At 38.6% G+C, this 16,507-nt stretch overlaps 1 protein-coding gene and 1 long non-coding RNA gene across 2 annotated transcripts in view; one reads left to right on the top strand and one right to left on the bottom strand.

Annotated features, from left to right (window-relative positions):
* Positions 1–16,281, top strand: part of RIT2 (Ras like without CAAX 2) — a 177,170-nt gene extending 160,889 nt beyond the window's left edge. Inside the window, exon 5 of the mRNA XM_023943915.2 lies at positions 14,753–16,281. Within this exon, the coding sequence (XP_023799683.1) occupies positions 14,753–14,980 (228 nt within the window). The 3' untranslated portion in view covers positions 14,981–16,281. The remainder of the gene's footprint in view (positions 1–14,752) is intronic.
* Positions 12,342–15,842, bottom strand: LOC147648613 (uncharacterized). The gene is made up of 2 exons (XR_015280447.1): positions 15,755–15,842; positions 12,342–12,607 (listed from the first exon to the last, which is right to left on the bottom strand). It is a non-coding gene; the product is annotated as an uncharacterized LOC147648613 (long non-coding RNA).
* Positions 16,282–16,507: the final 226 nt, after the last annotated feature.

Genomic DNA, 16,507 nt, shown 5'->3' with positions numbered 1-16,507 from the left:
TAGCCTAATTGATTTCATAGCACTGCATGGCTTAAAAATGCAGAGAACACTAGTAACTGAAAAGGAAGTGAGTCAACATCTGCCACCTAATCCCTAGAAGACCAAAGAAATTGAAAACTGTTAAATCCTGTTGTGGATGATCTGTAGTATAATTTTCATTTAAGCCATTTACTCATCCCATAGGTACAGCTTTCCTGCAGTCTGCAGTGTGTCCCACCATCACATTATGAAGCCCAAAGTTCAGTGTATGTTCCAGAATGAAAGTAGTATTGAACATAGTGGATATAGATCAAAATCATTCATCTTTCACCAGATACGTCAGAGAAAAATAACCATTGGCATAAATGTCAAACCTACATAGGAAAACAAGGGCAAACCAATTTTTTTAATGTGGGTAGAGCCCAATGTCCAGAGATGTATATGATGAAAAGATGCAGTCATTGTGGATATAAAACAAATTTTCTCTTGGATCATCTTAAGCCATCTGAAGTTGAAACTCTTCCCCTCTTTTACTGTCCCCCTGTTCCTACCTGTTTTTTTTAATAGACACATAAAAATCTGCTCAGAGATGGGTCTCTGCCAGACTGTTTCTTTAGGGTCTGAAGTAAGGTGAAACAGCATTTGTTTTCCATTTACCTCAATAATTTTGCTTTATTTGTTCATGCCCATATGGCAGGAGAACTGAGTACTTCTGTTTTCTCTGCCTCAAGTTGTGAGACCTTCTTTCTCATGTTTTCAAGGCCTGTCTTCCTTGATATTACGTGATCTACTTTGGATTTGCACTCTTTTTGATTAAAAAAACTATTAGAAAAAAAGGTTTGAAGTACCTAGTCAAGTTTTTTAAAGTGTGATATGTAGTTAGAAAAAAAACAAACCCAGAAAGAGATAAAGCAGAAATACAGCAGGTGCAAAAACTCCAGTTCTGACCCAAAATCTTTAATTTGTACCAACTTTCACTTGTATTTACTTACACGGGACAGATATATACCTTATGCTCATCTTGACTCTTCAGTTATATTTTCATGTACATCCTTTGAGCAGCCTTGAAAGAAGTTTCATTGAGGTTGAAGTGAAGGATTTCAGCTAGTGAATATATGCTCTGTTTACCTAAGTAGTTTAGAATTTAGAGCTAAATCAATTATTCTGATAAGTGTTTTCAGTATCTTTTGCCTTCAGAAGAAAATGAATGATGTGTTTTTGAAGCAAACCCTCACAAAACACCATGTCCAGGCATATGAAGGATAAGAAAGTGCCTGGGAACGTCTAACATGGATTTACAAAAGGAAAATCTTGTCTGAGAACCTGAGTCCTAAGATGATGTTCATGACCGCACAAATGACTCTTCAGATGAAAGAAGTGGATTATATTTGCCTTCATTCTAAGAAGGCTTTCAAATCAGTCTCACACAGTGTTATTGTAGCCAAAAACATGTATTTGAAGTACTGTGCCTGTTTAGGGCTTTACAGCACCAGAAATAACTTAACATAGTGAAGTGAGTTCAGCACAAATCCCCAAGATGGTCTTGGGGTAGAGAATAAAAGAGGAACAGAAAAGGCTGAGACATCTAAGCTTGTGGATTTGTTCAGCCTGATGGATTGAAGGGAATCACATTCATTTTAGAATGAAGAAAAGCCAATGGAGAAGAGAAAAAAAAAATAAAAATATTTTCAGAACAAGAAAATATGATTAATTATGAGAGTTGATTTTTTGATTGTTTTGTTTGGGCTTTTTCTTATGGGAGTGGTTGGCCAGTAAAACAATCTCTCATAACAGCTGTGAAATTTCCTTCCTTCGAAAAAGGAAGTGCAAAACTTGGTTTAATATTACATGAGTGATCTGTCCCAGGTGGACCCACTATTGGCAAGAGTTTGCATTAGCTGACCTATAGAGTTCTCTTCCATATGAAATTATTCTATGATTCTCTGATTTCAATACATCTATCAGCAGAAAATATTTAATTATACCTTGAAAAATTTGTGTCAAACACAGCAACTGCCTCTTCTTTCTGAAATGGGGTCTACATTTACTTTTCTACATTTTACTTTTTCTCAAAGGTATTATACCCATTCTCTTACTACTGTTCCTTTCATCACATAAAACAAAGCTTTACCACAGGCAGTTGTATTTTCCAAACCATTTAATAACACTCATTTTATTTCTACAGGTAAAAAAATAATGGGGTGATAACATGTCCTGAATTGCTAGTGACAGGAACTGTTAAAGCTTCGAGCACTTAGTGTTTTTCACCAGCTGTTGCTTTTAGCATCAGCAATTTTGTTCCCCCAAGTCTACTCTGTGTGCGTTTAAGAAAATTAGAGAAAAACAGCCATTAGGGAAAAGTAAGCAAGCTTCCAGGAAAAAAAAAAAAAAGGCCAAATGTGTTGTTGTCTGTCTTTGTCACTGTCATACCTGGATGTCACAAGTTTGCTGATGACACCAAGCTGTGTGATGAGGTCACATGCTGGAAGGAAGGGATACCACCCAGAGGAACCTGGACATGCTGGACAGGTGGGACCATGTGGACCTCATGAAGTTCAAAAAGGCCAAGTGCCAGGAGTAATCCAGCACAGAAATAAGGACAAAGCAAACAATGATTTGGGAGCAGCTCTGGGGAAAAGGACTTGGGTGTGAAGCTCCACATGACCCAGACACGTGCAGTGGCAACCCAGAAATCCCCAGCTGTGTCCTGTGCTGCATCAAAAAAAGTCTGACAGGCTTGAAGCAACCTGGTCTAGTGGAAGGTGTCTTGCCCTTCTCAACCAGGGGATTGGAACAAGATTATTTTTTCAGTCTCTTCCAGACCCCAGACCATTCTATGATGATTCTGTGATTTCTACTCCATAGTCTGACCTGCAGTGCTGCTTGTTCAGGCATGGAAGTCAACCTGCATATGTTCCAGATTAATATAAAGCCACTGTGACTATTAGTCATTAAACACTGATAATATTTAATCAGCCAGATCAAGTTACTCCTGAAAAACTGTACCTTTATTCTCTCCACCCTTAATGCTATTAAAGTTTTAATGTATTATTTGAATATGCAACTTAATGTATTATTTTCATAGTATTATTTATGTATTTATCATGTCTTCTGTGTTATCTGTTTCTTGTCTTTCATTTTCAACCATTTTTTTTTCATTTTCACTCTTTCTTCTGTGGAGGGATAAAAAAGAAGTGGTTCACTTGGCTGATTACAGCCCACTATTTTTTCCTTTACAAAAAATTCTGGAAAACCTTGAGAAAAGGGCATCGTGGCTTGCAGCATCTACACATTCTGAAATGTTTTTCTTCACATTATGAAAGGTATTTTTACCTTTTCACTGCCATTTCCAGGTCCTATCCAGACTGAAGGCTTGGAATGAATCAGTTGCATGAAGCATGGGAAATAAATAAATGTCAGAAAACACTTCTAATCTGCAGAGGAGCTAATGCTGAATTCCTCCCAATACTGAAGGGACTCTTTAAAATGGTGTTTTTGTCAGAATCCACAATGAAGTTTTGCTGTAAGGCCAACCTTTTCTGCCAGGTATAATGGAAAGGTTCAACCTGATCCCAGCAGCATTTGTGGTCTGTGTGTGTTTGTGTGTGTAGATGCATATTCACACGTGCTGCTGGGCAAACTGAGCTGCAGCTTTATCAGTGGTGGGCTGAAAAGTCTATTACTATGGGTAGGAATATGAGTTTATCAGTTATAATAATGACTTGGGCTCACAGGGTATATTAACATAGTAGTTTTTATATATCAAGAGTATCTGCATAATTGGAAGGATACATCACAGATAGAACAGGTTAAACAGATGCTTCTAGCAAGGAATTTCTTCCATTTTGTTTGTTAAGAGTCTATTTTCTCATTCTACCCTCCAGCTAGCATAACCAAGATGTAATCTTTGGATAAATCCACCACCATCCTTCTACCTTAACTCTTCTTCTTCTATCTTTGTTTATTATGTCCTTTCTCTGAGGCAATAACTACGAAGGATAATTCTTGGTTTGGCTTCAGAAAAAAAAAAAATCTAGGAAAAAAACTCTACTCATTAACCTTCAAGCATCATCATTGTTGAAGTTTTTGTTAGTAAAGAATCCAACCCCTTGGGGACGTAGGCAAGAAAGTTTGGTGCTATATTGCACAAAGTTAAGATTCTGCCAGCTGTCAGCTGCCACTTTGGTTACTTTAGGGCGCTCAGTTTTATTACAAATCAAAACCCATTGTCAGGAACCACAGAAGGGTTATCCAAAGAAAGTGTCCCCTGAATAGGGAGCTTGCCAACAGGAAAAGTTAACCACAGATATGACAAGTTACCATGGAAACCGTCTAAGTCCATGATCTTAACCTGCCACAAAAGCAAGGTAATTTGAGGAAGGTTAGCAGGCAGTGAGAGAGCCTGTTATGTCTAATTAGCTAAATGTGTTCTCACTGCTCTTCCTACCCACCATCCATTTAAGATTTTTTTAATTTTTCTCCCTCTGCACATTCATTTCTCATTGTTATCCCCTTCACATGCAGTTCTCCAGACTCGTGTTTTTGTTATGCATTGTCCACGTGGAAGGTCACACCACATGATGGAACTTTATGCTCCTTATTCAGCTGTCATTCCTGGTTGGATGTTCCTGTGTCGTGGATCTCTGGCTTCAAATGTTCCTCTGACCACAAAAAAACACTCTACTCTTCCACGAAGCTCTCCTTTCATCACACTAGAAAGGAGCTGAAAAAGAAAGGCTCCATAAAACTCCCATAATTTTTTCAATCAATTCATATTCTGCAGAAGTGTAAAATTTTCCCTGAATTCATATTGACATGGGGAAGATCAATGCCATTAGTTTAATAAAGATACTCTGCAATATTTCCTCTAATGAGATTGTTTGACAGACCGTCCTAATAAACTTCAAAATTACTGAGCCCTCAAAATTAATTACATGTTCCAGGACAGACAACCACAATGATTCACCACTCCCATTTTCTGACAGCTCAACCCCCTCTCACTGCATCCAGTAACTTTTTCTTTTGAAAGAAACTCAAGTAAATCCTCATCTCATTGCATTGATTAAGTTTTTTCTTTAAAAAACAACTCAAGTGAAATGTGGAAGAGTGAAGCATTATTATGTAGACTACGCATAAGACACTTTGATACCTCATATATTTTAGCATGTGCTTGCTTCAGTAAATGATTTTTAAAAATAAAAAAATTTAAAAAATTGATTGCAGTCCAAATCTTTATAAAGCTATTATAAACTCTTCCTCTGCCTCCCTTCTGTCAAAGTCCCTGAATCCTAGCAGACCACAACTGCATTTCCACACTGGAAATGAAAGGAGGAAGGAGAGTTTTGTGCAATTTTCTTTTCACTGCCAGAAACTCAAAATGGTGTTCCCTGTCTGCCTGCAGCCTGAATTTGGGAGTATGTTGAGATGTGAAAACTTCATATCAGAATATATATGTGTTGCACTCAAAAGTGATGGCAAGCAATGTGTGCTGTTAGGACAAACAACACTCTTTACTGCATATTTTTTGATAACCCTTCTATTCCAGTGTTGGAAACTCATTTTCATCTCAAGCAAAAGGGGATTTTCAGAATTTAATTCCAGTAGTCTTTCCATATGTCTAAAAATGAAAGATTTAGCTAAACACGAGCTTTGGTTACTTTGGCTCAAAAGATTATTCCACTTCTGTTAATCACAAATATTTTGGTTTTGGGATGTTTTTTAACTGTATTTTACAGTTCTTGTTTGCAGCCATAGGTATAAATATGCATTAATAAATATACAGCTGTTTCTGCCTCTTCCTTGATTTGCATTTAAGTCTCCAGATCTCTTTCTGGTTCCCTTTAAATTTCTTGTGTCACATATCTCAGTCTTCAGCAGACAACTGAGGAAAATAAAACACTGAAAGTAGACTCCTGATCTTCCCTTCCTACTGACTCTTTCTTTTCATGTCAGTTGAGTGTTCTCAGGACAAAATATTGCTGTTATAAACAAAGTAATGTAATATCAGGGAGATTTGCAAAGGTTACCAGAAATTAAGTTTATTTACCAGTCCCCAGTGTGCTTAGGGCCTGTGTCCTGATGAAGAACTGAAGCTGAGTGGAAGTTAAGTGCCTATCACATAACTTACAAAAGTTTAGAGATAGATAAAAGATATGGAGGCTGTCTCTACTGGACTGATCGTCAACTTGTACTCACAAAGCAATAGGAACCACAAACAGTGTTAAAATGAGAGTTGAATGTCACTTATTTTCCATTTGCTTAAAAAGAAGTATAAAATGTACATTTTCAGCTCCTCTTACATGCATTTTTTTTTTTTAATAACCATCTGCTGTTAGCAGATGATAATTGATTTATTTGTTGTTACTTAAAAAAATGGGGAAAAAATTCTTTTCTTGTGAAAATAGCACTGCAATTCCTATATTTTTTTTCCCCTTGCAAAAATCAGCAGATGTCCGTGCAAAACTGATGTAGAAATGCCTTCCTTTTGCAACCATCTTATGGCCATCTATGTCTTCAGCTGAGCGTTACAATCAAAGAACCTTTAAAGATGATGGACAATTTAGAAAATTGTCAGATCTCTGAAAAATGCTTTGAGCAATTGACCTGAACTTATTCATCTTGAAGACAGATGCTAAGGATTTAACACTTCCACATTCTCTTCAAATTAGACCCAGAGCTATTGCTGACTGATGCAGGATCATGTGGCTTTGAGTATCCAATTCAGTCAGATCCTGAGGCCATCTCTTTAGAAACATTTCCTGATGTAAAGATGCTTTAACCCACTCATCAGTCATCCATTTGACAAGATAAAGTCAAAAGAGTACAGTCTGTAGTAGAGAAGAACAACTTCAAAGTCTAACCTGCAGACAGCACCCTGATTCTGTAGTGATTCTTCCATGAAATGAGATGTTGATTCAGTTATTTAGCATTGTATCTGTGAAATAATGAAAGAACATTATCATAAGCTGGAAATAACAAACCAAAATATGTGCTTTGCTATCTTTGCAGCTAAGCAACTGCATGAGGGATGTTTATTTTTATTTCAAACATTTGTCCAAAGCAGGAATGAAATTACCTGAAGGAATAACTCCTATGTCAAAAGAATGTTCTGGACCCAAAAGGTGGAAAAATACTAAAATTCCAAAAATAAGAGAAAAACTAGACAGGTATTAGTAATCATCATCACAAAAGATGCTAAAAATCTGTAGAAATTATTCAAGTGTAAATTGAATTTTTTATGTGTGAAAATGCATGAGAGATTTATTTAAATAAAATAGCTAGTGCTAGAGTTTTCTTGCAAGAGTATAGAAATTACTATAGCAGAGAAAATGTCAGTTTAATCTAATGGGGGTCAATAGTGAATTGCATAAGAACAAGTGTACAGTGATGTTTCATCAGATTTCTTTCAAAACCCTCAACAATTTTCAGTTCCCTTGGATCAAATAAAAACATGTTTCTTCTGTGCTCAGAACAGACTTTAAGTAGTGTTTCATGTCACACTTTTGTGACTAACAAGGTGAGAAGTACCTTATTTAGAACAGATCAGTCTCTCTGGTTTTGTATAAAAAATTACTTTTTGTCAAGTCTATTAAAAGTCTTTCATTTAGAAAAATGACCAGTTAATTTTACAATCCCATACTCTCCACCCTCAATCCGATAAAAATAATGCACAAACTTCATTAGAGAGAAGCTGGACAATGCTACTATTTTCTGCATTGCTAAAGCTGCTGCCCATTCCTTCCTTCCTAAAGCAAAGTCCAAGTTACAAGGGGAAGGGAAGGAATATCTGAGCCTCTGTAATGTGGATTTTTTCAGAGGCTGGGGCAGCTGAGGATGAGATGTGCATTGCTGGGCCATGTGCTATTTCCGTGGCATCCAGGCTCCTCAGGGCACAAGTTCACACAGCAAAACATCTTCTCCTTGTCCCAGTCTGCTAATCCTGCCTACACCCATGGACATTTAGACTGGACCCCGTTCTGGTCACCAAAAATGCTTTAGTGTGAAACCAGAAAAAACATATCGCAGAACGACAAGGGCAAAAGGAAAAAAAGGAAAACTCTTACAAGACATGTCAATCTAGAGAGGGAGAAGGAGGAACTAATTGCAATACTTTCATAATAATAATAATAATTAATTCTGTGCTCTCATAGTCTAGAATGCAAAGCTGAACTTGCAGAATTGCCTGCCATGAAGTCAGAGTGAGGTTTCTCCACCTAATTCCTTCTGAAGATTTCCAAATGGATTTAAGAGTAATGGTGTTGACATGAAATTCTCCTTTCACATTTGTGTACCGTGCTGCTCATTAACTGCGCAGGCTCCTGAAAAGAGGATTGCTTACCCAGGGACTGAGGGGAAAGAGTAAGGTGCACTTGTTTGGTTGAATGAAAAATGCTATTTTGTGACAGTAGAAACTAGTTGAGAGTTCCAGTGGCATCGTGGCCAAATCAGTTAACTGCAGTGTTTACATTTGGGAACTGGACCATGCATAATTGTTAAAATGATTATGTTTTCAAATGAAAAAATTTCAGCATTATAATTTTTAACAGGAATTCACTTTAAAATTAAGTTAAAATTCTTCAAGAAAGAAGAATGTTTGACATTGAGAGAGATAGAAACAGGAGGTTTTTAACAACAAGGATTTCCACTTAACTTTTGCATTTGCTGTGCATTTGTTTGGACCTGAAATATAGTCATATTGAATGTCTGGCCACAAAAGGTCATGCTGGTTCCACACAAACCCTACTCTGAATAATTTTTTTCAGAATAAATTGATTTTGAATTGATTTTGGTTTTTCCCCTTCTTTCAGAAACGTCATTGCTCAGTGGCAAGAATATGATAGACAGTTTATAAGTGCAAAGATCTGAAGAAAGAGAAGAAGGGTAAAATGCCTTGGAACACTTTTTCATTTCCTTTAAAAAGATATTCCATGACATGTATTATGTGAACAAATAAAAACAGCAGTGCTTGTCTTAAGAACACAGAAAGATTGATTTTCTTGGGTTTTTTTTGTTTCTGCTCATGTTTTCAACCCCAGCCACTGTTGTAAGAGCCAAGTGTTTGAGCTTTGACCTGAAAAATAGCATTTCACACTTGGAAAGATCCCTCTACGAGCCTGTAGGAAGTCTCTGCCACCATGCCTCTTGATGCAACACTTGTCCAAGGATAAAAATTAATAACTGTCTAAACTGACTTAGGTATAACGGATCTGCTCTTTGGTTAGTGGTGTGCACCGCATGTTTCTCAAAACACAAGTGAAATATTTACAGTGAATACTTTTGGCTGTAAGAAAGGCAGGTGGCAATATAGGAGCAGCCCGCTCAGCCCTTGCTGGACACGATCTTATCCACTGGAGTGAAGAGCTTTTCCCTATGCCAGGCAACAAGCAGTAGTATGGGAGAAAAAGATTTCAAGTTGACCAGGGAAGGCTTCCTCAGTGAAGAAAATGTCTTTACTGAAAGGGTGGTTAGGCAGAGGAACAGTTTCCCAGGACAGTGGTGGAGTTGCTGTTCCTGTAAATATTCAAAAGACATGTAGATGTGGCATTCAGAACATGGTTTAGTGGTGAGTTTGGCACTGTTGCACTAATGGGTGGATTTGATGATATTAAAGGTCTTTTCCAACCTAAATGATTCTGTAATTATATGATTAATGAGAAAACTCACAGTTGTTCTGTGGGAGTGTCTTAAGCCTAAACTTGGTGGTCAGTGTCAGGATTAAAAAAAATCACTGCTCAGGTCGGTCAACACAGATTTTTCTCCATTTTGTTGTTCAGGATGGCATTCTTTTTCTAGACCCATGAGATTACTCTTCTCTTTTTGTTTTGGCAAAGTTACTTATTAGAGACTGAGAAAAATGGGAATACTGTTGATCTCCACAGCTCTTTCCTCCAATATCTTATGGGTTTACACCTGTACCAAAAGCTTATTTTATTTGTCCTGATATGCCGATGGAATGGGCAGTGATGAGGAGGGACCCAAACATGTTTGTGGACTCTTTCTGGTTGCCTGCCTATCTCTAACCTGATATCCATGTGCTAATATTAACTTGGCACCTGGATCTTCTTTTCTGGAATGTGACTTATCAAGAAAGAAAAAAAAAATTGACCAGACATGAAGGGGAATGATGCTGATCTTTCTGGGACATCACTCAGAATTTTCCTGCTTCTTTTATAATTTACTGTTTACTGGTGCAAACAAGGCTTCTCAATATGCTGCTTCCCTCCCTATTCAGTATCTTTTCCTTACAACTCATAAATTATTGCCTGTCAAAAATGCAAATCATAATCAAAACCAACGGAAATCCCTTCTATTTCCCTCAGTGGGATTTAGATGAGAACTCTGTTGAGCAACATGTGTACCCTTCCGTCTCTGATCTAGACCATGTGCCTTCAGAGAAAAAAACAAAAATAAACAGAACAAGGTTTTCAGATATATAATTATCCAGAATTATATAACTGAGTTATATGATGACTACCAGAGTAGAAGTCTGTAACAAAACCTTAGGCAAGTCCTTGCGACACTTAACCCTCCACCTGCAGCTTCCGGATTTCTCTATGGCAATCTGGAGGTCCCAGTTATGAAGGGAAAACTGCAAAAGCCATCTAAGATAGTCCATGCTGTAGCAAGGATGAGATTTACAAGTGGAAATGCATTGCTTCCCTGCCTGAAGACCCACATTAACTCACCCAGAGTCCAGCTGTTGACCCTGATAGTCAAATCTCCATCAGTGAAATCTACTTTGGGATCCTTCTGATGCTGCCATGACCAGTGTAGGTAACTAAGCTGAACAAAAAATAATCTGATCCTGATGGAGATTTTCCAGGTAGTGGCAGTCCAAGGGCAGAGGCAGACTATTGATCTGCTTAGTTTCTCTTCATTTTCCATCTCAAATACAGATATTCAGGTATTTTTATGTCTGCCCATGGGGGCCAATGATCACCAGTGCCTCCCCACCCACCACCCAGCCCAGGTGTTTTGGGCAGGAGCTGACCTTAGTGGGGACCTGGCTGTCGTAAAGATGGCAGCTCATCCATCACAGCTTTCGCAGCCTGTCAGCATTGCATTTAATCTCACTTGTAATTTTCCAGGGGAGGTTTGCAAAAGCCACAAACAGAATTCTAATGCTATATAATGAGGTCTGTAGCCAGTGAATGCTTCCCATCAGAAGGAAGCTCAGCTGTGTTCTATTTGCCCTCAGCTATGCAGAGATGGGAAATTCCCAGTTCAGCCTATAATTCCATGTGCTGTTCACATGCTATTGGAACAGGTATATCTTTTCTAGACAGGATTCAGTTAAATGTTGTCACAGCTATATCTTTCCTCTCAACTCACACGTGCTCTCAGAAATGGGCTCTCAGAATCCTGCACTTTACAAAAATAGACTTTTCCAGCTGCTGACACATGGTATCCATGAGGCTTCATTCCCCTTTTATGGATTCGGGAGATCTTGCTCGTTCATTGTACTGCAAGCTTCCAGTCCTTCTGTAAATCCTGATCAAAACCCCACCCAGACAATCACAGTTTTTAAAAGTTTGAGCCAAATTCAGGAAACTTCTGTCAGTTTTTTCTTTCAGCTCTGAAATTTTCATTCTTCATTATGCTCACTGCACGCATCTTCCAACTTCATTCCCTTCATGAGGTTTACCAGCACAGAAATGAGCTAAGTTGGAATCAATATGACCAGAATTATACTCTTGGAAACAATGCCAGATTCAATCAAGAAGGGTTACTCTAAGGATGAGACATAAAGCTCTGATTCCCAGATATATATTCAATGGAATGACCTCTCTCCCTGACCTGTCTGTCCGTGTCATGCTGACAGATCATATCTTTCACTGATGCAGACCCATGGAAGCTGCAATTTGTCAACAAGTCCCTGGGCTGGGCAGATCTGGAATGGATTTCTATGATATAGTTTCTCTTCTGGCAATAAGATGGGAACAGGCTAAATCCCTGGAATTATGTGGGCCTCAGTCACCTCATCAAGCTTTATCCCTTTTTTCTAATTCCATAGGTGTCTAGCCCCTTGACCGAACGATGAACCAAGAGAAAAATGTCTGTTTTTTCTCTAGACACCTCTTTATATATACAAATTCTTCAGCAAACAGATTAGTTAAATTACTATAGCTATATTCATTGGTGCTGGAAGAAGTAATGATAATTATTACCATGTTATATTTAAAAAAATTATGTTTGCATCCTTGAAGCTGAAAAACATCAGCTAATCATCCTGAAATTGTTTGTGCCAGGTGTCCTCCTCATGCTGAATTAGCTCTTAAAATTTTGCCGAAGCAGTTAATCAGTTCCTGAGGGCAAGATTTAAGAAAAATACCGTGCATTGAAATGAACTATTGCCATTAATAACTTTAATGCAGTTTCTTTAATTTGTCAGGAAACTGGAGTCCAAAACAAAACTTTTCTTGCTTTTTAAAGAAAACCAGCCAAATTTGGCCAAGACTCTAACCTCCAGCCACAAAGATATTGGGAGGAAGTTTTTTCTGCACGATTTCATTCTCCTGAGTATTCTCCATTTCTCACAGCTCTTAGAAGTCTTGTTTCATTACAGAGCATAGCATGTCTTCCCTGCAGTTATTCTTCCTTGTTGGATGGATAAAACATATTTTTAGTCCTAGAAAAGAAAACAAAAAGAAAGAAGTGGAACAAAGGAGGAGCAAAGTGGGGTGAAGACTAGAAATTCACAAAGAAAAAGAATGTGCAATTTTTATATTTGAGTAGTATTGTGCTGAAACCCTATTATACTTATGACCTTGCCATTATTGAACACAAGGATATTTCAGTTCATGTTGATTTTTCCTTCCTTTTAGGCAATGAATGTATAAAATCTTCATTGAAACTGCATCTCTGTGCAATGATTTGCTTAGAACTGCAGCATCTTATAGAATTTAAAATAAAAACATCCTCCTTCAGCTCAAACAAGGCATAGCAAGGAAAAAAAAAATTATAAAATCCAAAATAAATCAAAATAGTCTCCTATCCAGACAATCAATTTCTCAGTGGTGCCCAGTAGACATATTGAATCATGCATTTTGCTTACACAGCTGCCCAGAGAAAAACAGAGACCATATTGCTACCCATCTCTTTTTGCAAAAGGCTGGCAATTATAGTGCTTGGAAAGTGGTAACCATCTTTCACTGTGTCAGTAAGTATTATTCAGGTTGGCATACAACCTCCCTGCTTGCCCTCACAATACTCTTAATTAAATTAAGATTGTACCTGGAGCATAGAGGCCTGATCCTTGCAAATGCTACAAAGTTTGTGGCTCATGTAAAGGTGATGTTGAGGAATTCTGAGGTCTGTGTGGTGCAGGTACATGCTCAGTGCAGATTTACCTCCAGGCTGGAGTGAACTTATTTTCTATTTCATCCCAAATCCTGTTTCTCACCGTGTCCAGCCTTACAGATAGATGGAATAAATGCAATGAGGTGGTGCCATAATTTAATCATAAAGGGCATTTTATTTATGGCAGGTATGAGAGAGTGTGCTTGTATCTTAACACAGAGGGTTTTATTTCCCTAATAAAGACCATGCATTTTGGGTGCATGAAGCTAGAAATCAGAAAAAAACCCAAACAAAAAACCAAACAAAAAACAAAGCACCATGTGGTAGACAGTTTCCATAGCTTATTGTGTAGCCTTTCACAAGGCCATCTCAAAGTACTGTTTTGCCTTTTCAAAGGATGTTTGGAAAGTGTCTTGAATAAATCATGATATGCAAATATAAATAAAAACAAAGCCTGGGATTTCTGACCTAGAATTTGAATATACACCATACATGCAATTCATATAATTCATTTATTCAGATTTATGTCCAAATACTGAAAAGAAAGGACAGTATATTGGCTGGCAAGCTGGGTTAACATATCGAAGCTCACAGGATTTGCTCTGTTTTGTTGTGGTCTTCCTGCATGCTACTGGATGAGCTCTCAAAGTGAGAGCAGTGGCAGCCCTTATGATAAGCATTTAAGCTCTATTTGATGAACACATTAATCAGCACACTGAGCACCCTTCCATTTAGCAGGCTGGCAGGTCAAATGCCAAGAATTTGCCAATGTGGAAATTTTGGAAAAATGATCCCTGCTTCAGATATCACTGAAAAGAGCTGTCTTGTTTCCCTCTAGGCTCGTGCAGTTCGTCAAAATGCAAACACATTTCCCATGTGTTCCACAAGAGTATACAAGGCCACTTAGGGAAGATGAGCTTAAAAACAAATAGATTTTGGACCTTCATACAGCTCAGGTATGAGCTCAGGGATAGAATGACAGGCTTGCAAAGACCAAAACACCCCAAGACATGCTCAGAAATTAATGTGACTGAAAAATATTAGGGTATGAAAGCTGGTGTGCTTAAAGAGTCAAGTTGCCTCCAGGATTAGGTTAATGCTCAACAAGGATTTTCTAGGGCCTTAATTCTGTGTAAGTCTTTCAAGTCATCCATTCCAGCCTATAGAATAAAACCAGCACTGTCAAACCAAAGGATTACTGTACTAAAGAGAGGAAATACATGGAAAAATTGATGCATCAGAATTAGGGACATAATATACCAGAGCAAATGAATATTGCCAGCCTGCTCTTTTCAAATACCTCATGAATTCAGCCTGATTTTTTCACCCTTGAATCTTATCTGTTGGATGCTGTCAGAATATTTTCCTGGTCAGTGATTTGCAGGATCTAAGAAGTCAGACAATGTATATTGCAATGTTCTCCTGTTGATTGTTTTGTGTGTTAGGCAATATTTATGGAATTTTTTCTTTGTAGGTCTCAACTGAAGAAGGAATGAGCTTAGCCAGAGAATATTCCTGCTCCTTTTTTGAGACTTCAGCTGCCCTCCGTTTCTACATTGATGATGTCTTTCATGGACTAGTGAGGGAAATTCGAAGAAAGGAGTCCTCACTGTCCATGATAGAGAAGAAGATGAAGAGGAGGGATAGTCTGTGGAGGAAACTGAAGGGATCCCTGAAGAAAAAAAAGGAAAGCACAACCTGATGGCAATTCTCCATGAGCTCCTCATCAGGAGCTGACCACAGTAACCTGTAATAGTTCAGAAAGGCAGCATTGATACAGCATCTTCCAGGCCACGTCCTGGAGTTCCTCCCCTTCAGTTCTCATGCAGAAGTTTCTCCTTGAGAGCTCAATTCATGGTTTCCCTGTGACTATTCTGTTCTATAGTGCCATTTAGCATACCCTCTCATATCTTTTCTGCAACTCTGAGTGGAGAAAATACTGTGTTTTAACGTGTGCTCCGTGGCTGGTCTTCAAATGCTATGAGTTATGCCAGCATCCAAGGCAGAACCAGCTTTCACCAGCTCTAGGACAATGGATACACTTATTGCCTCCTCCTCTGCATGCACAGGTCATTTCACCATCCCAGGAACGACTGACGTTGATTTTAATGGACGTTTTGACTTGTTTAAGGACTTTGGGATGTGACCTTCAGCTTTGCATTGACATGTAGGTTTAGGGTTAGAGTGTGCTCGGCCTGCACGCCCGTGTCTGTGTGTGAGTGTGTCTGTGAGCCTGGCCCAAAGGGAACGCTAGGGACTCACAATTCTGACCCTGTGGTGCCCCATCCCCATTGTGTCCTGTCCAGTTAGCAGGTAGGTTTTGCAAGCAGAATACGAGTCATGCACCAGCCCTGCAGAGGCTGTCTCCTCTGATCTATACTTGCCAGGGCTGGCTGGCAGAGGAGCCAATTTCTACAGACATGCTGTGCATTACAATCATACAGAGTTTGTGTTGGAAAGGAAGTTTTAAGGTCACCTGGTGGAAACACCTGCAATGAATGGGGATATCTTCAACTTGATCAGGCTTCTCAGAGTCCTGTTCAGCCTGACCTTGAATATTCCAGGGATGGGGCATCCACCAGCAATCTGGGCATTCTGTGCCAGTGCTTCAGCATCAGCCACAGCCCCCTGTCCCACCAAGAAGCTCACAAGTGCTCTGTCTGTCCGATGAGTCCCAGAGCCCTCCCTGGAGCAGTGCAGCTCTGTCCCAGCATGCAATAGCATCTGTGATGTAGCATCCAGCCCCTGACTTACTAGAGAATTGCATCAGCTCAATCACCATTGCTCACAGTCCTTGACCATCCAACTCAACCACTTGACTAAGCACTTGGATAAGTCTTTTTAAATATTCCTTTTTAAAGCTGGCATGAAGTAGAGTATATGCTCCTAAGCATTTTTTTCACCCCTGGAGTTCTTTTAATGTTGTTGCTATTTATAAATTTTACAGATAGAATATGCATAAGTTTTGTCAAAAATAAAGATTGTGATTTCAATGGAGCCATACTAGTAGTCAGTGTCATTTGTGTCCATCCTGGATTGATAACTGATATAACAAAAAATATGGATCTGTGTTATTAAATGTTCCTTTTTCACCTTTTTCACCTTTCTTCTGTGAAGTTTTGCGGTTTCAACCAATTATATTTTGCATAGTCTGGGTGGGAGTAGATTCGTTTTCCTCTGTAAAACTTGCAAAGGTTATGATATTGTGAATAATTATAGTTCATTAAAA

Source organism: Cyanistes caeruleus, chromosome Z (assembly GCF_971803275.1).
Source record: "Cyanistes caeruleus chromosome Z, bCyaCae1.hap1.1, whole genome shotgun sequence".
Lineage (NCBI taxonomy): Eukaryota > Metazoa > Chordata > Aves > Passeriformes > Paridae > Cyanistes > Cyanistes caeruleus.
Note: the sequence above shows the minus strand (reverse complement) of the source record. Positions and strands in the feature narration are given on the sequence as shown.